This window comes from Platalea leucorodia (assembly GCF_965183815.1).
Source record: "Platalea leucorodia genome assembly, chromosome: 10".
NCBI lineage: Eukaryota > Metazoa > Chordata > Aves > Pelecaniformes > Threskiornithidae > Platalea > Platalea leucorodia.
In genome coordinates, this window is record NC_138832.1 from 20,487,352 (window position 1) to 20,514,550 (window position 27,199).

Below are 27,199 nucleotides of genomic sequence, written 5' to 3' on the forward strand. Positions count from 1 at the left end.
AGGAGTTCCTCAGTTAAGGGCAACAGCTTTTGCTGGCGAGGAAGCAGATTCAGATGGTGAGACCATGCAAGGAAGAAAGTAAAAATCATAGATTTTTGTGGCTAACTTCATACTGTGTCAATATTAAGAAAATGGGAGTGGTGAAGATATGTAGAATTTAGACTTCCTATGACATTAGCTGGATACTTGGTTTAGTCATACTGAGTAGAGCAGTGGTGAAAGGTTTCTGAAGGATCAGGTGGTGGGGAAGTGAAAAAGGCATGGACAAGAGATCATTCAAGTTGGAAAAAACTGCGTACTCATCATCCAAATATGTTGGTCGTAACATTCTTTGGGGATTTTTTGAAGTGCCAAAACCTGTAGTCTTAACTTGCAAGTAACAAGGCAGTTGAACAGATTCATAATTCCAAAACACTGAGAAACCATGTGTTATGTAAGTGGCATTAATATGTAATCTCTACTTCACAGATACAGTTTATGTAGAGCCGCCAAAGCAGCAGGATGTGAGAACAACCAAATACTGGTAAAAAAAAAAAAAAAAAAAGACTGAATTTCAATCTTTCCATGATGTATTCCTGAACAGGGCAACTGTTTCTTCCCTGTATAATACAATATTATTTTCAATTGCAATGCTTTAGAGATTCTTGTTTATAACAGTCACTGCAGTGTGAAGTCATGTTTGTTCACTGATTTTTTTTTTTTTTTTTTTTAAAAACTGCTCAGCAGAAAACTGTTTTATTGAGGTTGACTCAGAAGGTGCAAGCTGGATTATCATCTTCAAAGCTGAGAAGAGGGGGTTACATGATTGCTCTACAACCTTATTCATCAGTGGATTACCTTAGGAAGTTAACTGAGGAGGTCAAAGCTATTTATTTTCCCCATAAATTCTGTGGCTGTTGTAACCAAGACACAACACAAATGAAGTTGAGCAATAAAATTTTTATGTGCTCTAATAAATACTCTGATAGAGCAATGCTTGCATTATCGTAAGGCCAATATTGTGTGAAATCAGACAGCTTTTTTACATTAGAATAGCTTATAGTAATTTGCAAATGTTATAATGTGAGTTTGAAATGCTGTGAATCAACAAGATACATACACATTACGTATACATATAAATATATAGTAAAAATAATAAATTGCTCCATTGGTATGTCAGTGTTACATGGCTAGCTGAAAGAGCCAGGCTCTGATACAGGCTGAAAGTCTGTGATGGAGTAGAGGAAACAAGCGTGTTACAGAACAGCATGTGCAGCCTCCGACAGGTGACAGTAGCTGCGCTTCCATCGAGTATCTTCTCTGCAGGTAGCATTTTTCATAGCTCAAGGAGGAGCAGCTTTGGAAGCCAGTGAATGTCGGTATCCCCTATAGCAGCAAATGGAAGCAAGTGGAAAATCTTGTTGCTAACTGCAAAAGAGGCAAGAGATCCAATTTTTTTTTTTTTTTTTGGAAGTCCGTTAGGTCAAAAGAAGCAAACTTTGCAATAGTGCTGACACTTGTGAACTGGTAACTATATTGAAATTATCCAGCTGTAGAGAATAGCTTGTGCTGCTTTTCTGAAATAAGAACCTAGTTGTAAACCATATAAAAGTAATTATTTTTAAATGTGTAAATATGTGCAAACTTTTAGATAATCTTTTCTTTAATGCTGCAGTAATCTTTCTTATGTAGTAATTTCAAGGTAAAAATGCTATGTTAAGAAATCTAGACTCTTTTTGAGAGGAAAATCTTTTAAATCAACTAATTTATGAAGTATGCTATTCATGATGGGTCAGATGTGTACAGACTTCTGGCACATCTTTTGTATTTAACAATCTTCCTCCAAAACTGAAATTGGCTATGAAAATGCCTTATCTTGTATTTTTCAATGTCTAATAAAAAGTGATAGCATTAAAAAAAAAACCTAGTTAATAACAAGTAAATGGAATTGGGAGCAACCTTTCTTCCAGAAGTTTTGTGGCAGAATACAATGAAAAACTCTCCTGTAAAATGACTTCTACTAATGATGACTATTAAAGCTGGGTTTTCAAAAAAATGATTAGTTTTTCTATCGTTACAATAAATAGACGTCCAGAGTAGCACATCTTTTATCTTTTCTGGGGAGTCTATAATTGCAGAAATATCTCTGACTCTCACTGTAAATGCAAATAGGCCTGAGAATCTTGTCAAACTGTCCTGTAGAGAACTTCTAAAATACAGCACTTTCCTCATAGTGGGAACAAGCCTTCTCTTTTCCTGAATGCTTACTTCTGTCCAAAGAGTGCAAAAGTAGTATTTCTTAACCCTGTGGAAATATTTTTGCCAAGTGAAACAACTTAAAAGAGACAAAATAAAAAACCACCCCCAACCCTTGGAATCTGTAACCACTTAACTTCCTGGGAAATGTAACCTTGCAGAAATTTAAAACTCGGCGTTTCTGAATGTGTATTGATTTTAAAAGAATTTGGACCGGTATATAGCAATTTAATGTTCACGTTTGAATTACAAAGGGCTTCAAGCTTTAATCCACCTCTATTGGGTTGAACAACTGTACAATTTTAAGCCAATGAGTTCTTCAGTGCCTATAGTTACCCTCCACATGACGAGGGAATAGATGCCATTTAGAATGGGTCATTGTGTTGAGGGGACTGTTTATTTAAGAAATAGTGAATTCCATTGATTTATTCAGTGTTGAAAAGTCTTGAGTTCAAATGAGACCAGTACATGGAGTAATAAACATCTGGGCATTAATGACAGAGCTGAGAGTGCTACAATCAGGCAGTTTCTAGCACTGCAAGCTGTTAGATCTCTTTCTCGTAATGAGTTGTATAAGTAATAATCCATTATTTTAATAAAATATGCAAATAAATGCCTGGCAAACAGTATATATTTGTTATAACTTTATTGCAGAGCATTCTGACGATCTGGAATGGACTTTGCTCAGAAATGGATTTAGTACTAGGTATAGTTTGCACTACTTCTGATTTGCGCTGGATTTTTTAATGGTTCTTTAGTATGCTTTCTTGTAGCAAAGCTGTCTGATACCAATTTATTTAGTGTTAAAAAAGGAGAAACAGCCACAAAATACATCCTAAAAACTTTATAAGCTACCTTCTTTTTAGTCTCGTTCAGAATGTTTGATACATGAAAACATGGCTTTCAGGTTTATCCTTATGAAGAAAAGATTGCTTTACACACTTCTCTCTGCACAGAAGTGCACAGGACTGCTTTTTGTCAGCCTCTTCCTTGTGCACACGTTGGAACGCATAAAATGGCAGAGTACTGTGTTTTAAATAACATAGTTCGTACATTAGAAGTAAAAAACAAGGACTTAGGATGCTGTCAAGGATTTATGGCTCAGAACTTGTTCTCCCAAAAAAAAACCACTTCAAAGACAAAGGTTGTTCTTGCGTGTAACTAATAGCCCGCAAGAGTTGCGAATAGTAGTTGTGATGAGTAAAACACTGAAGAGAGGTGTATATAAGTGACTTTCCCTTTTATTTCCTTCCAACTCATTTGATCGGAATCCTGTTCTGAATACTTCAGAAAGCAGATAACTAGGATGTCACTCCATGTTTGTCTGAACAAGGAGGAGACTTGAAGTATGCTGTGGGCTTTGCATTATTGTACTTCAGTGGGTCAATCAAGCCTAACTGTCGGGACTTCATGCTGCTACAAGGAGGCTGTCTTTCATGGGATACACCGTAAGATAACTTCTGGGGGAATTTGGAAAGGTTGATTGTGCTAGGCCTGTCGGACTTGAAAGTGTACCTCTTTTTAAATAACTGGGGTTTTCTAATGTGCTTTAGATATAGTTTGACTTTGCCTCCAAGAAGTTACTGAATTGCATTTTTTTTTTTTTAAATTTTGGACACATGTACTAGAGAAATCTCAGTTCCGTGCACATAGTGGTGGAATACTTGTAGGTGAAAATAACAAATGGACTTTTGTTTAAAAAAAAAAAAAACACCACACAAAAAAAAACCCAACTAAAAAACTTCCGACTGCAAGATTGAATACAGGGTGTATTTGCATCTGGGTTTTTTGATGTGTGGCAGGGAGGGTGGGGTTACAATTAGAATAGTATGCACTGTGGATCGGTGCTTAATTTGTACATAAAAAGGAAAACTTTGTTTTGAGTAGTTTGTATTGTAAGGACAACATCTAAAGGCACTGTGTATCAGTCATTTATTTCCATTTAAAAGATTATATTTTTGAGCAATGGAAACTGTACATGTTATCATTTATATATTACTGATAGCTAGGAATATAGGAAACCTGTTGCTATGACTCTGAAGATGTATTTGACTTGTCTTTGATATATGCATCACTGCATCACTACGCAGATTCTCATGATCATTTATTTAAAGAGATTGTAGTAACTGGTACAGTTACAACAGGAATTGTAACAGCAAATCTTTCAGTATCTCTCAAACGTGTATCCTTGTGATTAAGTTTAACCCTTTACCAAATGTTTGGCTGGAATTTCATCTTGGAGCAATGACAAAACAGGTGCTGGAACAGATTTCCCTCGCCCCAACCCACACTTCACATTATTTATTTAATAGGTCTTATTTTGTATGTTATGTTTTTCTCCGTGACAGGTTTGTGCCTTTTATTGGATATTTATTTAAAAGGAGCTACTATAATTTAGGTTGTTCAGGCTTTTTTTCAGATGTATTCTTGTACAGCTGTTCCTTTACATGAGTTCCTTCATTTTATAAGAATACAGAATGTGTGGAAAATATACTAGCCACAAACTGGAAAAAAATTTTGAAGGTTTATGCTCTACGAATTAATAATTTTTTTAAAAAAAGCCTAAGCACAAGACTGGCTGTGTTGATATTTTAATTGTGGAACTTCACAATTTGTTAATACACAAACTGTTTGTTTTTTAAAAACTGCTCATATCCAATTATTTGATGAAACAAGTTTTGGAAAAAAAAAATAAACTTTGGCACATGCAGGGTGTGTGTGTGTACGTGATCGTTCTTTAATGCGTTTTCAGACTTAAGGCTTTCTATAATACCGATTGCAACAGCTGAATTAGGATGCTTGATTACTTTGTTACTCTTCTGCATTTATATTTAAAGTGGTATTATGGAAATTACCGGTGTGGCTTAGCTTGATGAGCTGACCAGTTTTCCTTTGGTCCGGTTTTCCTTTGGGAAGCGGCGGCTGGTTTTTCCTGTGCAGGGTGCTTGGACGTGATGGAGGGGTGGTGGAGGGGAGGACGCAGGGTTGGTGGTGCGGCGTAGGGCTGGCCTGGGGCTGCCGCTGCATCCACGTGGGAAACAGGCCTAACCCACACAAAGCGAAATACTTGGCTTTCTCGTGATTTTGTACCCGTAGAGTCACTGTAGCGTAGGCAGCGTAAGGGTTGTTTTCATAGATCTGTGTGTTACTATGTAAAAAGTCTCAAGATCAGAAGTCAACGGCATGAAAATGTTTAATTGTGGAGTGTTTATTGCTTGTGGCTGCTCGTGAGCCTTCTGCTGACTCTGGTTCTTGGGTTTGGGCAGGTGATTTAGTTTTGGTTTAGCTTGCCTGGAGTCAGAGTAATTCCCTCGCCAGTCACCGTTTCGGCGGGGTGCTAAGGGTCTGGGAGAGCCATGCGAATAAGAGCTGTCTTCTGTTTCTGATTTCTGAAGTAGAAGCCTTGAAGACCAGCATTTTTAATAGCTGCTTTTTGTTTCATTTAGCTGTAGCGATGTGTTCCAGTTAGGAGCTGGAGCGCTTCAACAGCTCCTTCCCGCTGTGTCACCGCTGGCCACAAGCGTCCTCGTGATCGCGGAGCCGCGGGCAGCGGTGGCCGAGGCGTTTAGTGTAAGTCAAGGGCAGTTATTCCCGTTTCTATGTTATACGTGCATATTTTGCTTGTTTTACAGCGTGGGCGAGGCAGGCTAGCGCTAAACGCCGCTTCTGCAGACAGCAGCGCTTCCCCCGGAGGCAGCCGGAGGGGCTGGAACCGGGCACCCCCCGCTCTCCTCCCCTCTCGGGCTCCCGCTGCGGGTGAGGGCAGCCGCGCCCGGGGCCCTGCAGGGCGCTCGGAAGCCCCTGCCCCCCCCGTTTAACAGCGGCCCGGCGCCGCCCTCCGCCTCCCGCCCGGGCCCGGCCGCGGCGCTGCGCGGGGCCGCTCTTCCCGCCCGGCAGCGGCGGTGAGGGCCGGGCCCGCCCCCTGCCCCAGCCCACCAATGGGCGGGGCTTTGGGGCGGCCACCGCCCCGCTGGCCTCCGCCCTCGCGTCACTCAAAGCCTGGCGGCCAATGGGGTGCGGTGGCGCTCGGCGCTGACGTGATGACGTACGAGTCCGGCGTCCCGGCGAAGGCCGCGCACGCACCGTCGGTTCCCCAAGATGGCGGCGGCCACCAGCAGCGAGACGGGGTGCGGCGAGGCGGCGGCGGGCGAGAAGCGCGGCCCCCTCGGCATCCCCGAGGCGGTCTTCGTGGTGAGCGGCGGCTCCGCCGGCCGGGCCGCTCCGCGCCCCGGCGGGGGGTTGGGGGGGAAGGAGGGGGTGCGCTCCGGCAGCCGGGCCCGTCCCCTGTGAGGCGGCACCTGCGGCGGGGCCGCGGCCTGGCGGGCGGGCGGTGCCTGAGGGAGCGCGGGCGGCGGGGAAGGCGGCGGGGCTGCCGCTGACGGCCCGCCCCGCCGGGCTGTGGGGCTGAGCGGGAGCTGCCGGCCCGGCCCCGCCGAGGCGGGGGAGCTGCGGCGCCCTCCCCTCCCCGCCGCTCCCCGGGGCCGCCCGCGCCCAGCGCCGCGCGTTCGTCCCGCGGGCCCGCCCTGCCCTGCCCTGCCCTGCCCTGCCCGCGGCCGTCCTGCGGTCTCGGCCTGAGGCACCCCGTACCGGAGCGCTTTTCTTCCCTCCACACCGTGCAGGGTCCTGTGCCCCGGGGGGGCGGGGGTGCCCTAGGCCTGGGGATTTTCACGGCGGGAGCTGCTTTATTTAAATTCTGGTGTTATTAAGTATTAATACACTTTGCAGCAAACTTAAATCCCTGTTTTAAGCATTATCATGTTATTTCACCGGTCAGCTTAGATGCCAATGAAGAACGTGTTATGAATGAACCCTCCTGTCACCCATACTAAGCCATGGCTCCTTACCGTGGTTCCTTCTGCACAGAGCACAACCTTGCAGCTTCTGTTTCAGATAATGCCGTACCGCACTCCTAGCACCTTTTTCTGCATCTTCCTCTCATGATCTAGTTCTTGACTGTTGAGCAAAATCACTCTTCAGAAGCAAAAGCCATGTCCAGCTAGATTTCCTGATTTCTCAAAAACCAACAAATGCCTGTCTTTTGGAAAACAGGCTGAACTTGTTTATCTGACTTTAAAAAGTGATTCACCAAACATTTAATAATTCTGTTGACTGGTTGAAAAGAAGAATTCATTGACTTATACAGTGACGTAACGTCAAAACTATCTGTTGTTCACTTTCTGCTGTAAGCTAGCTCTTGGTGTGCTGTCTTGATTGCTACTTTATTTCGTTTGATCAATAAGCATTGATCAGACTGGCTATACCTGGCTGCCTCGGTGTCATCTTGAAACGTCGGATGACTGCCCTGAATGCTTTGTTCATTGTGCTGCTTTGTTACTGAGATTTCCTTGGTCTTGATAATCTATATTTCTCAGATCTGTCTTGATATCTTTACCAGAGCTGTTTGGACTGATCAGGTATGACTGCTCTTACAGAAATAAATTGATTTGGCTTGCATTTTGGTATTTTTAGGTGTAGTGCTTCTATTACCTGTGTGTCGTGCTAGGGCATAGGTCCTGATCAAACGGGTACAGTACGCTTGCTCTCAGTGCACCCAGATCCTACTTTTTCTTTAAGGTTCTTTAACAGTTATTGGGGTCTGGCAGATCTTACTGGGATTGCTGGATACCATTGCTGCCTGCGGCTAACTTCCTTCCACCCTCTTACGGGACACTAACGTAGACACAAGTGAAAGGAAAGAGCCGTGGCTTCAGCTGCCCTACGAGACCTCGATCATCGTGACAGAGGAGACCTTGTGGTCTGTGCTGAGGCTGCAGTGGAGGTGGCCAGCCTGGTAGGGAACAGGAGATAACCAGCCTCAGCAAACACTTTGAGGGTGTCTGTCACATCCCTCGTTTTCATGCTGGTAGCTGTCGATGCAGTTCCTGTTTGGTTCCACGTTGTTCCCTTTTGGTGCTTGTGTCTGAAGTATCTCACGTGCTGTACCGTGAGACCTGGGAGAGTTCTGGCGGTTGTGGCTTAGTCCTGTGCTTCTGCTCAGTTCTTCATAACCTTATGTCTGGATCTAAAACGCACTGAAGTGTCCTAATTCTCAGTTTTGAGAGGTGCTCTAGTCAAATACAGATGTCTCTGCAGAAGAGATCCTCCATGATGATCTTAGAGTACTTGGATGTGGATGTTAAGATAGACTTTTTTATTCAAAATAAGTATATGCTGAGTAATAGTATTCTGCTCCACAAAGTGAAAATGCTAGTGTCTTGAGGCTGGTTTTTATTACAGGTTTTTTCTTCAGAAAATTCATCTGTTTCAAAGACATTGCATATTATCATGACCATAAAGATTTCCTGATCACTTGCTTGATATTCCCCCCTCCCCACGTGCTACATGGGCACTCTTACTGTGAATCTTGTCTTCAGAGATGTTTTCTTTAAGTGTCTTGATTCAGTAAGGGCTCTTCAAACAGTTTATGGCAGATACCTTTTCTTAGGCATGGATCTGCGGATTCTTGTGCCTCTCCAGATTTCAAGTGACATTAAGCACTAACTCAAGGTTTCACTGGAATTTAAAAACCACTCCAAATACAACTTTCAACTCTGTGTTCTTTTGGGCTGTTGTCCAGATGTTTCCAAATAAAATGCTCTCCTTATTCTGCCTTCCTTAGCATGCGTGTGAGTGGGAGGATAGGGGATGCAAATCTGAAAACGTGTCTCCTTTGTCATGTTCTCTGTATATGCTCATAGGTGATGATAGCTCTCCGCAGAAGCAGAGCGAGTGCCTGCAGCTCTTTATTTGAGTCATAACTCAAAAGATAAACATAAGGCTGCATGGGAAGGTGCTATCCTGCTCTGTTTCAGGGCTTTTACAGAGCATTCATGTGGCTTGGCTTGACGTTTGCAAAGACTGTTACCTTTACGGTATACAACGATGTGTTGTGCTAGTGAATTTTCTTCCTGAAAAGATAGAGATGAGTTTTTGCCAGGTCCTTGTAGAACCTGGAAGGTAATTCTGCAGTTGAGGTGCTGCGTGAGACACCATGGAGCAGGGGTCCGTTAGCATTGACACCCAGCTCTGCTACAAAGCTGTTCTGTTCAAGCTCAAAGAAGTGACCGTGTCTCAGCCTTGCAGTTGGGTGAGATGGGCCAAAAGCCCAGCCAGCGGGACTTGGAAGTTGCCGTTGGAAAACTTAGATGGGAAATCTGAGCCTGCGTTGGATCCCGGGGCATTATGTAGTGGGAGGAGATCACCGGTACGCAGGGGGCCTGGATTCATTTCTCAGCATCTTCGTTTCAGGAGGACTTGGGTTCTGTCTTGTCTCGCTGCAGCAGGCATTAGCTGAGGCAGAGGTGGGGTGCCGGGCAGTGTGTGGGGTGAGTTGTTGCCCACCTGCTTTTTCTTTCCGTCTTGGGTGATTCACGTGAGCAGAATAGCTTCCACAAGAGGGAGTTTCATTTCAGAACATCCTCAGGCCTCACTTCTACAGCACTTGCCTGAATCTGATCCTTGGGTTTTTTGGTTGAAGCTTCTCTACAGGCTTCATCAGGAGGTGGGAATGCTTCTTGTTCTGTTGTTGGTGAGGTAGTTTAAGGCGTTCCGCGGGCAGTTAGTCTGAAATGCGGTCTCTTGAGTTCTATTGTACCACCTAGATCGTGCTGCCTGCTGAAGTCTGTTGTGGAGTTCATCCTTCTGCTGCAAATTTCCTTAATGATAAAGAAGGTGGGTGACTTCTTCCCAGGTTCAGTAATTTCATAGTAAGTTTCTTTAGCTGAGAGAGCTTAGGAGTCATAATGAGGGGAACCAGCTATATGTCTGATATTACTTTAGTAGTGTATTATAGTCTTTTTCTATATGTGAAACAACTGGAATGGAAACACCTAGTTAAAAAGGAGAAGCTGAAGAGGCCTATGATAGGCTTCCATCAGATTTTACAGAGCTACATAGACAAAGAAGGACAGAATTACCACAGTGGATGAGCGTGGTCATCTTGAATTATATATAGGTAAATGTTGTCAAGGTCAGAAGCGCGTGGTGGATCTCTGGCCCAGCGTGCTTTTCGCGAGGCTGAGAACGTTGCCCGCAGGCAGGTGAACTGCTCCCTGGCAGTCTGAAGGAGGCACCTGCGGAGGTCAGCATCCTTGCCTGCTCAGGCCTGTCTTCTCTGGCTACTTTTCCAGTTGATGGTAGGACTGGCTGGAATTGTGCTCTATAGGCTTCCACGGCTTCCCGCTGACTATAGAAGGAATTTTGAAGACAAGCTGTTTACTTCCATAAAGCCTGCCTGAGCAGATACCGCCGTTTTCCCCCTTTGCCTCTTTCTCTGCCACAACATGCTTGATCAGGCCACGAGTCTTTTCCTTCATCGGTCTTATCCTAAATAGTTCGTAATCTGATTAGCCACAGAGAAGCATTATCCCTGCTTTGCAGATAGGAAACCAAAGTTTAGCCGTGGTCTGAGGATATCCATCCCCGTTAGGTGTTATTTGACGTCGGCCAGGACTGAAAGCACCACTAACAAGGTACTAGCAAATATGGTTATGAAATAATCCTTGCACCTATTCTGTAGTTCCCTACCAAAAAAGGGGGGAGGGGGAGTGAAAAGGTGACTAAGAAAGGAAACAAAACGATTTTGTACTTCGCTCCAGAAAAAAAGCAATTTGTTTACATACAAAAACCCCTCTAGACTTAGCTGCAGTAAGACGATAGCATGACTGTGTCTAGGATTTCTATAAAACTCTGCTAACATTGAGGGTTTCTTTCTCCCCTTAAAGGAAGATGTAGATTCTTTTATGAAACAGCCTGGAAATGAGACAGCAGATGTAGTTCTTAAGAAGTTGGATGAGCAGTATCAGAAGTATAAATTTTTGGAGCTTAATCTTGCTCAAAAGAAAAGGAGGTAAGTCATAATTTTTGCAGAATTGGGAAATGTTTAGCACGGTTCTATTTTTCTAAGAATAAGTCTAGTTTTTTTAAATATCCCAAGAAGTAAAAAGCTGATGTTAGGAGAGCTAATATTTGCAGTACTGTCAGGAAAGCCCAGCTTTTTTTCTTTCCTCTTCCTGAGAATTACATGCAAAAGAATTTCCAGTATTGCTGAATTGGTCCTTAGCCTTTAAGGCCAAAAAGTACTGCTATACTCTTTTAATTTTGTCAGCCTAGTGTAAATAAGAATACGTTTTTGTCAAATGACTACTGTATCAAGCCTGTAACTTTTGGTTTAGTAATCTCATCTCTCTTCAGTAGCTTCAGTCTTGATCTGAAGCTAGGCGGGAAGCAAATTGTTAAAAGCTAAAATCAAAGCTTCAAGTAATATTTTATTTAGGTTAAACTTCTTTCATGGACAAATGTCCCTCATAAGGGGACCTGGAGGCCTGTTTGGCAGCCGCTGCTGTCCGAGCCTGCTGGTTGCAGAGGAGGCGGCCTGGGAGGCCAGTGGGGATCCCGGCGTCTCTGCTGGGCTGCCGCGGGGGCTGGCGGGGAGGGGGACGCCCTGAACTCTGGAGAGAGCTGTCGTTTTAGCAGCGCCAAGTCTCGTAGCTCTAAACTGTTAGAATAGTTTGTGGGCCTCAGAAGAAACACGCTTGTTTTGTTTTACCTACAGTGGTTTTTAGCTGTATTTCTGCTGAGGATTCCCTCTTCTCCGGGGAGATCAGAAATATGCAAAAATATACCATTTTAGCAAACAAGTATCTGTTACTGTTAATGTGTGTGTGTTCCAATTTGAAAGCTGTGTGTATTGCTCCACTTCAGAAAAGGAGCGAGCCTCGGTATGATAAGAGGCAGGCGAAGCTGTAGCTGCGATGCCTTTACATGCCGTATCTTTCAAATCTGCATTTGTAAGCCTGGAAAGCTGTTAAGAGTTTCAAGTATTAAAATGGAGGTTGGATTGTATAATAAAACTGATCACTTGTTTAGGAAACTTTGTGTCTCTGTAAAATAATAAATTATGACTGTTGTTAATTCACAGGCTAAAAAGTCAGATTCCTGAAATTAAACAGACATTAGAAATTTTAAAACACATGCAGAAGAAAAAGGTAAACTATTTTGTATATCTAATGAGTATGAGAAAAGCTAACTACCTTTCCACCCTAACAGAACACATTGCAAGAAATGTTTTGGAGAGCACACTTAATATGCCTTTATAAGTAACAGAATTGTTTTTAAAGGTATGTAGTACTTTTTGAAAGCCAGTTCAAAAGAAGTTAATGTTTGTAATGCAAACTTCACTTTTAATAGTGTATAGATTGCAGCTAAGCTTTGACTTCATCTCTATTCTTTATAGAGATTTCTATATTGGTTTTAAATATATCTTTTTAAAATGCTTTATTCTTGGAGCTCTAACTGTAATGTTAAAGTAAAATTACATAGAGTTCCACCAAAGTTAATACTGTATCAATGGTAAAAAGCAGAAAAGTGTGCTCTTTACTGTAAGTTTTATGTCTTTGACATAAGTTTCCAGTGAAAATAGCAATTTTAAGTTTTATCATTTGTCTTAAGGATTCCACAAATCCAATGGAAACCAGATTTTTATTGGCAGATAATCTCTACTGCAAAGCTTCAGTTCCTCCTACAGATAAAGTTTGTTTGTGGTTGGGGGTAAGTAAAACGGAACTTTCTCTGAAACTGTTTAAATGACTTATAAAAGGCTTATAAACGACAGTGTTCGTTGCTGTCTCACCTGTGCTTCTGCTGGCCACGGGCGTAATTCTGTTCGTGTGTGCGTAGCGGAGCCGTGTCCTGTCAGCAGGACAAACCTACCAAGACAATTTCAACGCGTTAGTGAAGGTTTCATGTTCGATTTCATTTGGTGCCTGAACAGTAAGACTTCAGCAGGTTGTAATTTTGCTGGATTGTTCTTTCCAAAAAGCATATTCATGAATGTTTTCCTTATCATTTCTATCACTCTGTCGTTCGAATTACCAGCCAGCATTGCCTGGGATGGGAATTTGCCCAGCAAAATAACTTAGTTTGGCAAGTAGCTTCCCATCTTCTCTACATTATTTGCATTTAGCATCTTGCTTTCCCTTTTCGTGCACGTTTTTAGGGAGAGGTGGGATTTCTGTTACTCACAGGTACCTGCCAGCTGGAATTTGTGCTAAAGACTATGGGATCAGAGCTCAAAACACAGATTTCTAAGTACTTAAGTGATACCAGGTTGGGATATTTTGTATTCAGAGGCTTTCTTATATGTGGAGAGAACCTGCTTATGTTTTTTTTGAGACTTCTAAATCCCGGATGTTCCCAAACCCCTCTGTTGGCTGCCAAACAAAACCGCTTGGTTAGGACAGAAACGTTGTTGGCACGTGCAGCATCCGGACTGATTGGGCCGTTACTCCCAACCTCTCCCACTTCTTTTCTATCATGAAAAGAAAAGATTTGTCTGATACCTGTTGCTTTTAGGAGACTGTCTTCAGAATTCACAAGCACTGCTTTCCATGGAGCATCCCAGGGTTGTTTTGTAACACAATATCAGAGAAAGTTCATCCTGCCGACGGTTCGTACAGAACAGCTATAATGAAATGCCACAAGCAGTTTATTACATTTAGGTGTTCTTGGCCTTCTGCCTTTATCCTCCTTGTTGCTTACAGTCTGCACGTTGGGCTATGCATATTACTGTTATTGGGGAAACGATGTCTTGCAGTTATTTTAGAAGAAGAACGGCTTATCTCACTCTTGCAGCCCTGTAGCATTCCCTGGGATCATGCCTAGTTAGCAGCACGTGGCTCTGCTCAGTGCACACTTCTTGAATGGGACAAAGCTTCACTGGTGCCTCTTCACTTGATACTGCTCTTTTATCTCTTCACGTGGTAGCTTCTTACTGAAATAAAGATTTGTAGATTAAAAACCAGCACGCTATAGGAGAGGACTTTTATACACGTTGTATCTTTAAATGCCTGTAATACTTCTTGTTAACGACCAGGGCCTTCAGGCTGTTTGTCCGTGTTCCACACACAGATCCTAAGGTTGATCTTGAATGCAACAGAAATTGTTTCTAGAGCTGTGTGACACTGGAAAAGTGCTGCTAAGAAACGTGAAGTCTCTCGCTTTTCAAATACGGTGAAGATGAGATACTGATACCTGCAAGGCTGAATGCAGTCCACGGGGAGAGAAATCCCTTGTGGCTTAGCTATAGGAAGAGAAGGTTTTTTAAGTCAGTGGAGGGATTTATTACTCAGTTGCTGAAGTGGTGGAGGCCTCAAATGGATTCCGGCGTTGCTCGTCCTGAATCTCGTTGTCTTGGCCTTCAGGACAGACTTTTGTTAATGTGATAGGTTATAAGCAAAAGCCTGAAATAAGCCTGCTATGGCTTGTTCCTTACAATGCAAGAGTAAAAGCTTTCATCAATCTTTCTTTTTTTAGGCCAATGTGATGCTTGAATATGATATTGATGAAGCTCAGGCTCTGTTAGAGAAGAATTTGTCAACAGCCACAAGAAACCTTGATCTTCTAGAGGAAGACCTGGATTTTCTTAGAGATCAGTTCACCACTACAGAAGTCAGTATCCTTTTTTTTTATTTGCAGGGGAAGAGGTGTATGTGAAAGCTCACGCACAGGTAATTACCGAGCTCCTGACATGGTTTTATCTGAGACTGGCCGCCCTTAAAATTCTGTAGCGCTGTAGGAAGTTAAGCTTGCCTAGCAGCGACAGGGGATGTTGCGTTTCCAGCATCGAGCTGAGGGTTGGTGTGGTAGATGTAGCAAAGCTTGGCTTGGTGCCCGCGGCCCCGTGGAACCTCCTGTGGCGGTTGCAAACCTAGGCTGGAAGCGAGCTGGAAGCGTGGATCGGTGCCGTGGACTGATGGCCAGGAGGCCAGTTCAAAGCAAAGCGACGCTCCCTTCCTCTCGAGAGCCTACGGATGTTGTTCTCGGGCTGTTGTTAATCATACCCGATTCAGCTGCTGTTGCAATGTTCTCCAGGCAACACAAGCTCTGCTGCAGCAAGCTTGGTGCTAGCTTAGGCATTGCTTAACTTCTTTTTTTTTTTTTTATTTCTTTATACTATCATGAATCACCTCTGGGGTGTGGTGGGTTTTTTTTATACTTAAAAACGATTTTAATGATGAGGGTAGCCATCAACTGAAGCATTAGGTTTAGTAAATGAAGGCACAACTACTTGTTTTTTTACGTTGATCCTTAAGCTCCCGTAGTGCTGCAGGAAGTGACGGGTGCCTGAAACAGGCAAATACAGCTGACGTGGGCAGGTTGGCTGACCTCAGGAGAGAGTAGCTGTAAGGAAAACTAAAAATGTGTTTCTCTGTAATATCTTTCTGGAGGTTTTTAAGTAAATGGTGTAAGTGCTGCAGTTACTAATAGTTACTAGTATTCCTGTGTGTTAAGGCTTTGCACCAAGTCAGCTCTTCCATTAAACAGTTTCTATATTGACTGTTACAAGTAAGTGAAGCGTGGGCAACTGTATAACCCGCTTCTCCCCTTTTTCTCTTTCTTTCCTTTTTTTTTTCCCCTGTTCTGAACGCACGAGCTATTTCCTTAATTCCACACCCTCAGATATGGCTAGAGTTTATAATTGGGATGTAAAGAGAAGAAACAAGCAAGACCCTTCCAAAAACAAAGCATAGTTTTGCCAATTTTGAATGTGGTTTCAATTTCCAAATATTTTTTATTTAAACACCCCCAAGTTCATTCTTAAGGGACTGAGTTACTTTAAGCATTTCAGTAAATGGTAAAATATATAAAACTAATGGTGAGCACCATTTTATTTATTTGTAAACTCAAAATTTGGTTTCATGCATGTTTCATGAAATGAATTATTTGAAAAGGCACCACGCAGTCCAGCAAAGGACATAGGATTTCGATCAGACCAGTCTGTCAAAAGTAAATTTCTACCCGAAAGCTTGTCTGAAGAGTTGAGGGGCATGTATGAAATGGAGTCTGGCGTGGTGGCAGGGGCAGGGCAGGCAGGGGTTTACTTTGTCATCTCTGCGTGCAGCTGATGAAGGTCAAGTCGACTTGGGCTGGGAAGACACGCCGCTGCGATGTTCTAGGAAACAGAAAAAACACAGTGAAGTCTTGGATTCTGTTTCCGTCAGTTAATTGGCAGCATCAGTCCGGAAGCGTTCCTGGATATCCACTTTGGATAAACTTGGTTTTAATATTTATTGGTTAGCTAACTGCCCGTTACTGAACTCTCAGCACTTTACCTACACCAGTTTGTGACTTGTCTTCAGAGAAGAGTGGTAAATGGAGTAAACAGCACAAGCTATGTCACGACTGCAGGTGACCTCGCCCCGTTCTTTTTCATACATGTGCGCACACTGCTCATTTTTGCAAATGCGGTGAACAAGGACGCCAAAACGCTGATAGCCTGTAAACGAGAACCCCCCTATTTACGATCCCTTAGACAAATGTCCAGCTCAGATGTCTTAACACCCCCCAGCTGGTGAAACCTGTATTAGGTAAGGATGGTTTACTGAGGCGTGACTTCTGGTGTTAACAGTCGGAATATTTTTTTGGTTCTTATGAAGCCTTGCAAGATTGTTGCCTTTTACCTCTGCAGTTTCTTTCTAAAATGAAATGCTCAGTGGTGATGTCAGTGGCTAATATTCACGTTCTGTGACTGAGAATACAGGTTTCGCTGCAAAATAAATGCAAATGTTAACTGTTCGATCTTCATGTAAGAAACAATATACCTGTAAATTTTTTGTACTTTTATTTCATGATATGAAAATAGTAAAACTAAACAGTTGTGGCAAACACCTGGGTTTGTGCATCTCTGTGTGCGAGTTGTGAATCTGCTGTGTGATCTTACGTAGCGTTTCCCTCCCTTACCTGGGGCAGCAGGGTGAAGAAATGCGGCTGAAGCAGCAGACGTGAAGCGCGGCTGCTGAACGCCGGCCTGAGCGAGCTGGGGAGCGTGAGTCAGCACATCCGCACCGTCGGTACGAGCCGCCGATGCGGCAGCGCTGGGGCTGCGATGGAGCAGGAGCTGCGGGGACGGGCAGAGGCCCGGTCCCTCCTCACCCGCGGTCGCAAGGAGGCACCTGGGCTTGGCGCACCCGCACCGTCCCTGCCGGGTGACGCCGTTTGTCCCAGCGGCTCTGGCTGGAGCAGAGGAGCGTTCAGCTGTACCGCGTTGTTCGACTGACGGGTACCTGTTAGCAGCGCGCTGAGCGTGGGGCTGCGCAGGCTGCAGGCTGCTTCTCTCCCTTTCCTTTGAAGAGCCTCAGCAAGGACAGGGAAGGCAGCTGCGAACACGTCCTGATTTCTCTTGCAATTTTCTCTTCAGTTTGGATTAATGAGCTCCCAACAGGCCGGAGCCTGCTCCCCCTCCCTCTGGCTGCTCCTGAGGCAGCAACTGCCCGCCTTTGTTGTGCACGCTGAAATGCCGAGTTAAGCGTTTCTCCACCAGCGAAATCAGCGCTGCGTGCAACTGCCAGCGACCTAACGCTGGGCATCGGCGGGGGTGACCGCGTTCGAGCTGGAATTGCGCAGAAGGCTCAAAGGGTGCCTGGCCTGGGGGGATGGGAGGTGGCTCCCACCCTAACTCTTGCTTTGGGTGGGATTTTGTTTGTTTGCATGATATGAAGTAAATCAAAACAAAGCTCAGAGAGACCAGAACTCGAGCTTCGCTGTGCCCGATCCCCGGCCAGTATCGCTCTGCCCTTCGCCGTTCGGTCTCTTGGGCTGAGGAAGAGCAGAAGGGCGGTTTGCGGCCGCTGCTGGGAGCCCAGCCCTGCCCGCCGCTGGGAAAGGCCTCCTGGAGGGGCTGCGGCCGCTTCTGGCCACTGCCGCAGGGAGCGGGGGGTGGGTTGGGGTTGGGGTTGGGGTTGGGTTGTTCTGTTTTTTCTCAGCGAGGTCGCTGGCTGGCTCTCGGCAGCGGGCCTGCGGAGACGCACGCACAGCGGATGCTGTTGCGAAGCGCGCCCGTCGTTGCGCCGGGCCGCGTCAGGCTCCAGTTACAGCTGCGGTACAGAAGTGGTGGGGGTCGTAGATGGCTACTGAGAAAGAATGGGGAGGGGGGAAGAAAAAAAACCCACCAAAGTTTCTTTACAAGTTTTAAAGTTCACATTATCACATAGTAACCATTTTGCTAAATACAAGCATATTTTCAGTCACATACAGACAGCTAAATACAGCATTATTTTCACATTTCGTTACAGTGCATAACAGAAAGCGAGGAAAGTGGATAGTATGCTTTTATTCTGGAGGTTCTGAGCAATTTCAATCTAACATGCAGATTGTTTTTAAGGTGTGGTAGAGACCACAGAAAGTTAGCTTTTTCTTTTTTTTTTTTTTTTTCTTTTTGTCCTAGAGTAAAAGAGCTCCTGACCTTTATCCTGTGAAAGGTATCACCACCTTCTGGTTTCTCTAAATCCCTCTTGCACTAGAAGTCAAAGCATTAAAACCAGTTGTTAGAAAAGAATTCTTAGCATATCCTATAAGTTCTTCATCTTAGAAAAAACATTCCAAATTTTGTACAGATGAATCTACATTTCCTATATTTTAATAAGCTGTCTAGAAAATGCAAGGAATTAGAAAAAGATGTATATAATGATTTCTCTATCATTTAATATAACCATTTATTACCTCTAAGTAGTTAAGACTGCGTACATTTTCTTCTGTCCTGTTCCTCTTTAGAATTACGACACTTGTAGTTTTAAATTGAAGATTTACTCTGGCGGCCTGAATGCACTTACTTATTTAGTCTTTCTGGAATTTCTCTCTGGGAGCAGTGAAGGGGAATGTCCAAAACCCATTAAATAAAATATCGGTTGCCTCATGAAAGTGATCTTTCCCCTGCTGGCCAGGTTCCTGCACAGAGAATTATACAATTTTACTATTGCTAAAACGCCGTTTGATCCAACCTGTAGCTGCCGTTTATGCCGCACGCCAGCCCTGCTGCCCTAGCGAGGCACGCCGAGCCACGCCGCCTGAACGGCTGCACCCTGAAAGGCCAAAGCGGTTGCCTGGGGACGCCGCGTTCAGAGGATGAAGCAGCGGACCCTTTCGCGCTTGCCTGTCCTTGCCCCTGTGAAAATTCGGCTAACAGACCTGGTCCGAGCAAACCTCGCGCTCTCCACTGGCGTCAGCCCGCGAGAGCCCGTGGCAGCCAGGCTCCTGTGGCGCGCTCTGCAGCAATCGGCTCCAGCTTTGCTTACCTAGAAAGAGATTTTGTAAAGGGATTTTTTTTTTTTCCCCTTAATTTTTTAATCTTTGGGGCACTCAACTTGACCACAGCTGAATCTGCCTGGAATTCACTGGGCTTTAGCATGAGGTTTTGACACGTTCAGAGCCTATTTGAGAGCGATCGGGGTGAGCAGCGACAAGCCTGCTGAAAGGTGCTAGGGCATCGCCATCCCGCCCTTCCTCTCGTTTGCTACCAGTGCCCTCCCAGCAGGCGCAACACCGCGGCTCCCCCGCAGAGCCCAGGAACCGACATTCCTGGAACACGGAAAAAACAATTATGTCCTTCGTTTTCAGGGTTTTGGTGGTTGGGTTGGGTGTGTTGTGGGGTTTGTTGGTTGGTTGGTTGGGGTTTTTTTTCCCCCAGCTTTAATATGGAACCCACAGGTTTTTTTCTTCATACGGACCTGCCCGTGTGCTGCAAACCGTGAGAACAGGTTCCAAGGGAAATAATAGTCTGAACTCAACAGCCATCAAGGAGACCCACGCTTTTATAGACGGGGTAGCTTGAAAAGCTGCAACAAGTATTTTATTTCTTCTCTACTTAAGAGGCCTAACATCAAACACTAGATGCTTCCTGTGGTTTTTACCTGATCCCTCCCTCCTGCCCATTAGCAGTTTGGTGTATAAAGCTTGCAAACTTGAGTAAGAAAAAAGTCACTGTAGTTTTGTTTGTTTGCTTTAAATAGGCTGAACTTCCCTAGCTTGCTACAGGAGCACAGGTACCCTGCTGCACTTCAAAGCTTCAGTTAGAATTCAGAGGAAGCAAAGCTTCTAAGCGGTGAATGGCATTCCCAGAAAACACCCACCTACGTACAGCCTTTGTAACAGGGCTACCATCCCATGATGACCAACCTGAGATGGATCCTCTTTTGTCAAATTAAAACATGGAGGAAAACAAATTTTATTCTTGAGCTTGTCTTGCGGCTTTCCTTTCCACCTGCTCAGACACTGCTGTTGTGTGCTCCTCCTCCCAGCGCTAGTTCTCTTCTTCCACAGATGCCAAGAAAGAAAATGACACTTTAACAGCAGAAAGTACTGATGGAAGCTGTTGCTTTCCATGCTATTTAACTTCTTTAGAAGCAAATCTCACCTTTTAGGATGGCTGATGCACCTGAGTTAAGCTTTTCAAGTTTTTTATTTTGTTGGGGTTTGGGTTTTTTCCCCCCCTCCTTTCCATCCTCCTTGCGACCTGGCCGGTAAGGCACCCGCAAGGCCGGCACAGTGCTGTCAGCGGGACAGAAACGTTGGTGTGTCCCCCGGGCTGCAACACCCCAGCCTTAAGACAGAACGTATGAGGACGTGGTTCTCTCTTTATGCTCTTGATCACTTAATTCTATTGGAAAGCCCTGAACTCAGGGTACTTTCAAGGTACTCACCTAGGCAGTAACTGCGTAAAAATACATGGAATAATTACTACTGGAGCAGGAGTTGCCACTTAGAATCCCAGTTCAGCACAGCAAGAAAAGCACTATTGGGGGGGGAATAAATTAAATTTTAATTACCAATCAAATAACTACTGTTTTCCTCTTCAAATCCCACAGAACATTCTTTGCTATCGAACTAGGCTGAAGAACATAAGAAAGAAAATTCAGAAGTGTGCATACCACGTCAGTAAACTTTTCCCGTGGAGTTGGCCTTACGAGGAAACGGTATCTGTGCTGCCTTTACACCTTCCTGGTAATAAACAGCTGACACGAACGAAGACGTCCTCCTTCTTTCTCTCTGTCTGCCCGTTTGTCATACCACTAAAGCATCCATGCTGTGGCTTCAACACCCAGCACGCAGCTATGGATTAACTTAAAAGAGGACAGGTACGGTGCCCTGGCACGCGCCAGCCCACTCAGCTCTCTGCATACTCTCGCCTGCCTCGTGCAGCCCCTCATCTCTGCGTCCTGTCTCCTTACAACATCTACATGCACCCTCACTCGCTCTCCTTTAGGGTTGTAGCCCCCAGTTCTGGAAGGTTATTTGGAACAGAACATTTCTTTCCGGGGTCTGTTCTGGTGTCCAAAACAAGGTGGGAGGCTGTTCACAACGGGAGTGTTGCTCTCCCTTCTGTCACACCGAGTTCACTTAGTAAAGTACGTTTGGTTAGTAGAGTTCATCACCACTTGCCTCACTAGAAGAGCTCAGCACAAGCATCGCCTATCTGATTTCACCACTTCTTCTGAAGAGTGCACTACATTTGGGACAAACCCGCTCTTTACCCCTTCCCATCCCTCCTGGATTGAAATTTCCCCCCTTTTAACAAGCTCGTATATATCTCGAGTCAGATCAGTGAAGGCCTTCTCCACGTTAATGGCATCCCGAGCTGAGGTCTCAATGTACTTCATACCATATGCAGCAGCCAGTTTCTCAGCCTCGTGCCTGCTGACTTGCCGCTGTGTGTCAAGGTCACACTTGTGACCTACCAAAACAAAGACGATCTGGTACGGCTGGACGTGCACCTTGGTCTCCTCTAGCCACTCGTGGACGTTCTGGAAGGACCTGCGGTTTGTAATGTCAAAGAGGAGGAGTCCGCCAACCGAGTTCCTGTAGTAGGCTCTGGTGATGGACCTGGAAATGAATGAGCCACAACAGAAGTGTAAGTTACAGCTGTTTGGGAAGAAGGGCAGAGCGAGTTTCAGGTGGGGCTTTGTTTGTTTGCTAATTTCTTCTGGTTTTGTTTTTTTTTAAGCCAGATGTAGCCCTTCCGAACATACATCTTTGTTTAAGAAAGCAGCATTACCACTACCCTGCCTAGCCTGCAGAATACAGGGGCCACTCAGGCAATGTCTTATCGCTTTTAGCTTGTGCTCTGTAGAGCTTGTTGTTCAAAAAGCCCTCAAGAGTCCCGTCCCCGCCATGTAAGTTCTCTAAATACTTTGTCCAACACTAATTGGTTTAGAAACACCGCAACAAAGTAAAGGATTCATTTGAAACCAAACACCCATTCTCCAACAGACACATAAAAGAAGGCGGCAGAGCATGGGTTGTAGCTGCCCTCCATACACCCAGGGCCTTGGCGCAGGGACATCCGCTGAGCCCTACGCTACCTCCCACTACGCCACTGGTCAAAACGACAGCCCGCACCGCTACAGCCAACGCACTAACAGGAGCGGCCAGCCTGACCTCCCGAGTCACGGCAAAATGATGCAACAGCTTCCTAGGGGAATCTGCATTACTCCTGGTCTTGTTCCTGCCCCATACTGACAACGTCAGACAGTAACCAAAAAAGACCCCCAAACCGCGGGCTGAGAAATGGAGCGCGTCTTCCACACCTCTCCCGAGCAAGGGCAGACTTCAACGCGGCCAGAAGCAGCACCTGAAATCAGCTAACGCAGGGCGACGGAGAGAAGCTGAGACCACGGGGCTGAGCAGAGCTGCAGTTCAATGACTGCTACACGTGGAAAAACCAAGAAGCTGTAAAACTGTGGTGTTTCTGCAAAGTCATGGATTTGTTCTACATCTAAAAGCAATGATCGATTTCACTCCCTGGAGGAATTCACACTCGGGCCTGAACTTTCCTTGCTGGGAAAATGTAAGCACTGCTGCATTTTTAGCTTGGGACAAGTCCTTTTTTTGGACATGCAAGACTGTTGTTAGGGGTTATTTGGCCCTGTAGTGTGTGTCTATCTAGTGAAACTGCCCCAAGGAAGGATGAAGTGGAGTTTTCAAGGATTGTTTTATCAACAGACATGGAGTGATGGGTGAAAATCCACAGTCAAAAACCAAAGAAAGCCAGAAGGGGGGCGGGGGGGGAAAGACAGTTGGCTGCATTTGGATAATTTCTCCTCTCCCAATTATCTGGCTGAGGGACAACAGTAGCTCTGCACATTTGGCACTGAGGGAATTAGATCTGCCTTTTGCTATCTAGCCAGCTGCAAACAGATATTGGCGCTTTGAATTCACCCCCACGCTGTCACAGGCATTTCTGCATCTCCCTTGTGTGCCGTGCCATCAGCCCTGGCTCCTCCTGCCAACATCCACAATGCCTCAGGTACTTCTGAAAGACATGACAGGATCTAAGCTGAATGCTGCTCTGAGGTAAAACCAGGTGAAGGTCTCAGTGCTTTTTCTTAAAGCCTTTTCCACAGACTGTTTTCCTTACCGACCCGCAGGAAGCAAACTATATCGGCTTCATGCTGCACGTCACCCCCCAGTTCCCCTCCAGGACTCCTACCTTCCCTCCTCCCGCCCTGCTCATACAGAGCAGTACGGGGATTTGCACCTATTTTGGCCAAATTTTAACATAAAGGTATTGTCTCTGTCTGGGAACTCTCCCCTGCTCTGTACCCACGGTGGGGACTCCTGTACCGGGGTCTGCGCCTGTTCGTTCCGCGTCTTTCCCGCTCAGCCGAGGGAGAGCTGCCGGCTGGAAGGAAACAGCTCCTCTGTAGGTGGTGGTACGCAGTTCCAGGGAGTGAGGGCTGCACATGCTTTTGCTGTTGTTAGCATTACACAACATCATGTTTCGGACAAGGAAATCACAGTATCTGAGCAAACAGAGATGGGCAAAACCTGCTGGACCCAGGAAGAACTGGACCCTGCTCTTCTACAGCTCCACTTCAACGCTGCCCCAGGCAGTAGTTTTGGGGCCTGATCTGGCAAAAAGAATGGCACATGCTTAACTGTAATTTAAGCCTTGACTGCACAGAAATTGCTTCTAATTTACAGCGAGTGAAAGAGCTCACAACCAGGGGACAGGAAGAGCAGAAATGCAGCCCAGCTGCAGACCCCAGAATGCCAACAAGGTGTCTTCAGAATAACTACAGTGGTTTCTTCCTCGAGGGGCAGCTGTCAAACTACACGAAGCAGACTGGAAATGCTCAAATCAGAGAACTCTGTTAAAAAGTGGAGCTCATTCTTACAAATTTCCTTCTTAAGAAATTCCCGGTGCTATGACAAAAAGGTTTAAGGGTTCTGGAGAGCACCTGCACCATCGTGCTTCTTGCCTATGCCCACAAGTCTGAGAGGCTTCAGCTTATTCCAGTAATAGCTACATCTTGCCTTTTGCCAAGAAAAATAGCTTGCAGGAGGAGCCCAAGAGCTGCTGTCTTTATGGGGCACAATTTGTCAGAGGGCTAATGGTGATTTGAAAGGGATAAACACAAAATAGACCTTCTGCCTGATTTTTTTCATACTTCAGAGAGCACCATAAAGGCACCTGGGTTTGCTCACTTCCCTCTAGCTTCTCACACTGGGAATTTAAGTCTGCGCTTTGGCAAGGGCATTTCAAAGCTGCACGATGTGGGGGTTTTTTATGTCACTGGCTGTCCCTGCCCCTGACACTCTTCCTGCCTTTGAATGCTGCTGCCCACCGCAGCAGTGCAGCCTGCCCTTGCGCTGAAGGTCGCCGGCTCATCGCGCTTGCAACCCGAGCGCCCGGCCGGGTCAACCACCAGCACTAAGGGTAAGCGGCCTCCAGGGCCCCAAACTTCCTAATGGGTAAAAGAAAGGAAATTGAAGCCATCCAACAGCTTTTGCTCTTCACAGCAAAGGCAGAAGCAGGGGACGGCACCCAGGCGTGTTTTCTACAGACCTCAGCCCGAGATCCAAAGCTGGAAGCTGATGCAACCGCAAGCTAAAGCACCTCCTCTCTCAGCAGAATAAAGCACCAGCTCCTCGCCCCGAAAGGCTGCAAGGTAGCAGAAGAAAAACCTGCCAGTGGATAAGGACCGACTACGGCACATCCTGGGCCAGACGCCAGCGCCACGGATGCGAAGGAAGGTGGCGAGAGGGGTGGGGGTAGCGGAGGTTTCGTCTATTGAATGAAACCAAAACATTCCTCAGGCGAGTCGTTACAGCGCAGAAGTAGAAGCTATGCGACGCTGCGCATTGATGGGGAGCAAGGAAAGCGCTCCCGGAGGGAGCAGGATGAAAGAGCGGGTGAGGGTTAAAGATGCGTGAAAAACACAAGCACGGAGGCGGCAGGGAGCAGAGGGTACACTCACACCCCTTCCAAATGAGCACTGCCGGAGCAGCATGCGTCCGGTGACACCACCAGCCCCGTTAGCAGGGGCCGAGGCTGCTCCAGCCGCAGCCACCGGTTTTACCATACAGTTCTGTGGGAAACTCTCGTCACGGGCCCACACGCCGCCTTTATTTTTCCTCATCGAGTCTTCATTACTATTGCTTAACCTCCCAAAGCGTTTGTGCCCGAGCGGCGCCCGGCCTGGCGGGCTGCAGGGAGCACCACAGGGCCCCAGCCGCGGGCCGCCCCGGCCCCTCTCTGCCCCCCGGGCCCCGCTCTGCCCCCCGGGCCCCGCTCTGCCCCCCGGGCCCCGCTCTGCCCCCCGGGCCCTCTCTGCCCCCGGGGCCGCTGCTCTCTGCAGAGCACCAAGCCGCGCACTGCACGGCGTTCAGCGACCCTAAACGCCCGTCCAGCTACCGACCGCCCCGCTCGCCGGCTCCGCGCAGCAGCGGGGAGCGGGCGCTCTCCCCGCCGAGCCGCAGCCGCCGGGGATGCTGTAAACACCCCAAAGCCGCGGCCCTGCCCCGGGCTCCGGCCGCCTCCCCTCCTCCCTACGCATCCCGCAGGCATCGGGGGGGGGGGGGGGGGGGGGGGGGGCACAAGCCTCAGGTGCACGGAGCAAAACAAAACAAAAACAGCAGAAGGTGCAGTTTGACTCCTCTTTGTCTCGGCCGGCGGAGCGGGCCCCGGCCCCGGGAAGGGCCGCCCCGCCGGGAGCCCGGCCCGCCCGCCCCCGCCCCGCCGCCGCCGGCCTCACCGGAACCGCTCCTGCCCGGCCGTGTCCCAGATCTGCAGCTTGATCCTCTTGCCCGGCTCGATCTCCACCAGCCGGGAGAAGAAATCCACGCCCACCGTGGGGTCGGAGATCTGGGCGAAGCGCCCCTCGGTGAAGCGGCGGATGAGGCAGGACTTGCCCACGGTGGAGTCGCCGATGACGATCAGGCGGAACTGGTAGAGCCAGATGGCCTCCATGCTGCCGCCGCCGCCCGCCTCAGCGCCCGCCCGCCGCCGCGCCGCCCATGCCCGGCCCGCGGGCCCGGGGGCGGCCGCCGCCGCCGCGCCGCTCGCCCGCAGGGGGCGCGCCGGCCGGGAGGCGCCGCGCCGCTAGGCCGGGGGCCGGCGGCGGGCCCGGGCCTGGCCCCCGCCGCCGCCGGGACGCGGGCGGGCCGGCCCCCCGCTGTCTGCGCCGCGGCCGCGCCGCTCAGGCGGGCCCCATGGCGGCCGGCGCAGGCCGCTGCCCGGCACCCCGCTGCCCCGTCACCGCCGGCGCATCCCGCCGAGCCCCGGCCCCGCCGCCGAGGTGCTGCGCGGAGCGCGGGGCCGGGCGGGCGCCGGCCGCCGCCTCAGTCCCGGCGCCGCGGCACCGGCGCTGGGGCCCCACCGAGGGCCGCTCGCCCCGACGCTGCGGAGCCCGCTCTCCCCGCAGCGCCGCGGCGGCCGGTCCCTGCGGCCGCAGCCCCCCCGCCGGAGCCGGTGCCGGAGCGGGAGCGGGAGCCGGTGCCGGGCTGCGGGATGGAGGCGCGGCCGAGCGCGGGGCGCGCCGTGATGCAATGGCGGCCGCGCTCTACCGCACTGCCGGGAGGAGCCGCCACCCCCGAAACGCGGCCGCTGCGGGAGCCGTGCGGGGGCGGGGCGGGGCGGGACCGTGCGGGGCGGCGGGGGCGGCCGGGGGAGCCCGGGGCTGCGGGGAGCCGGGGGCTGCGGGGGACGCGGGGCTGAGGGGAGCCCCGGGGGCTGCGGGGAGCCCCAGGACTGAGGGGAGCCGGGGGCTGAGGGGAGCCCGGGGCTGCGGGGGACACGGGGCTGCGGGGAGCCCGGGGCTGAGGGGGACACGGGGCTGCGGGGAGCCCCAGTGGCTGCGGGGAGCCCGGGGCTGAGGGGAGCCCCAGTGGCTGCGGGGAGCCCGGGGCTGAG

The 27,199-nt window shown here is 47.9% G+C and overlaps 3 protein-coding genes across 29 annotated transcripts in view; 2 read left to right on the plus strand and 1 right to left on the minus strand.

The window, feature by feature from the left end:
• Window positions 1–4,948, plus strand: part of LOC309595868 (phosphatidylinositol-binding clathrin assembly protein-like) — a 34,297-nt gene extending 29,349 nt beyond the window's left edge. For 4 of the 6 annotated variants that reach the window (XM_082323364.1, XM_082323359.1, XM_082323362.1 and 1 more), the window contains one exon: window positions 469–4,948. In XM_082323364.1, coding sequence (XP_082179490.1) covers window positions 469–483 — 15 coding nt within the window. In that variant the 3' untranslated portion in view covers window positions 484–4,948. The remainder of the gene's footprint in view (window positions 1–468) is intronic. The other 2 variants (XM_082323360.1, XM_082323361.1) reach the window with 2 other exon arrangements.
• VBP1 (VHL binding protein 1) lies at window positions 478–15,874 on the plus strand. 3 transcript variants are annotated; one of them, XM_082323365.1, is made up of 7 exons: window positions 6,155–6,426; window positions 10,615–10,706; window positions 10,959–11,083; window positions 12,155–12,221; window positions 12,685–12,783; window positions 14,548–14,686; window positions 15,694–15,874. In XM_082323365.1, the coding sequence occupies exons 1-7, from the start codon at window positions 6,174–6,176 to the stop codon at window positions 15,762–15,764; spliced, it is 846 nt and encodes a 281-aa protein (XP_082179491.1). In that variant the 5' UTR covers window positions 6,155–6,173; the 3' UTR covers window positions 15,765–15,874. The 3 variants fall into 3 exon arrangements, with proteins under 3 accessions (XP_082179493.1, XP_082179491.1, XP_082179492.1); XM_082323367.1 differs by lacking the exons at window positions 6,155–6,426; window positions 10,615–10,706 and adding an exon at window positions 478–523; XM_082323366.1 differs by lacking the exon at window positions 10,615–10,706.
• Window positions 14,730–26,310, minus strand: RAB39B (RAB39B, member RAS oncogene family). Of its 20 annotated transcripts, none has more exons than XR_014229375.1 (5): window positions 26,043–26,310; window positions 18,476–21,888; window positions 16,975–18,143; window positions 16,116–16,780; window positions 14,730–15,414 (listed from the first exon to the last, which is right to left on the minus strand). XR_014229375.1 is itself a non-coding variant. In XM_082323368.1 (2 exons), exons 1-2 carry the CDS (start codon window positions 26,255–26,257, stop codon window positions 21,462–21,464), a joined length of 642 nt encoding a protein of 213 aa, XP_082179494.1. In that variant the 5' UTR covers window positions 26,258–26,310; the 3' UTR covers window positions 18,150–21,461. The 20 variants fall into 20 exon arrangements, 1 of the variants encoding a protein (XP_082179494.1); XR_014229376.1 differs by having other exon boundaries at window positions 16,033–16,780; XR_014229377.1 differs by having other exon boundaries at window positions 14,730–15,426; window positions 16,033–16,780.
• Between the last annotated feature and the right edge of the window lie 889 nt (window positions 26,311–27,199).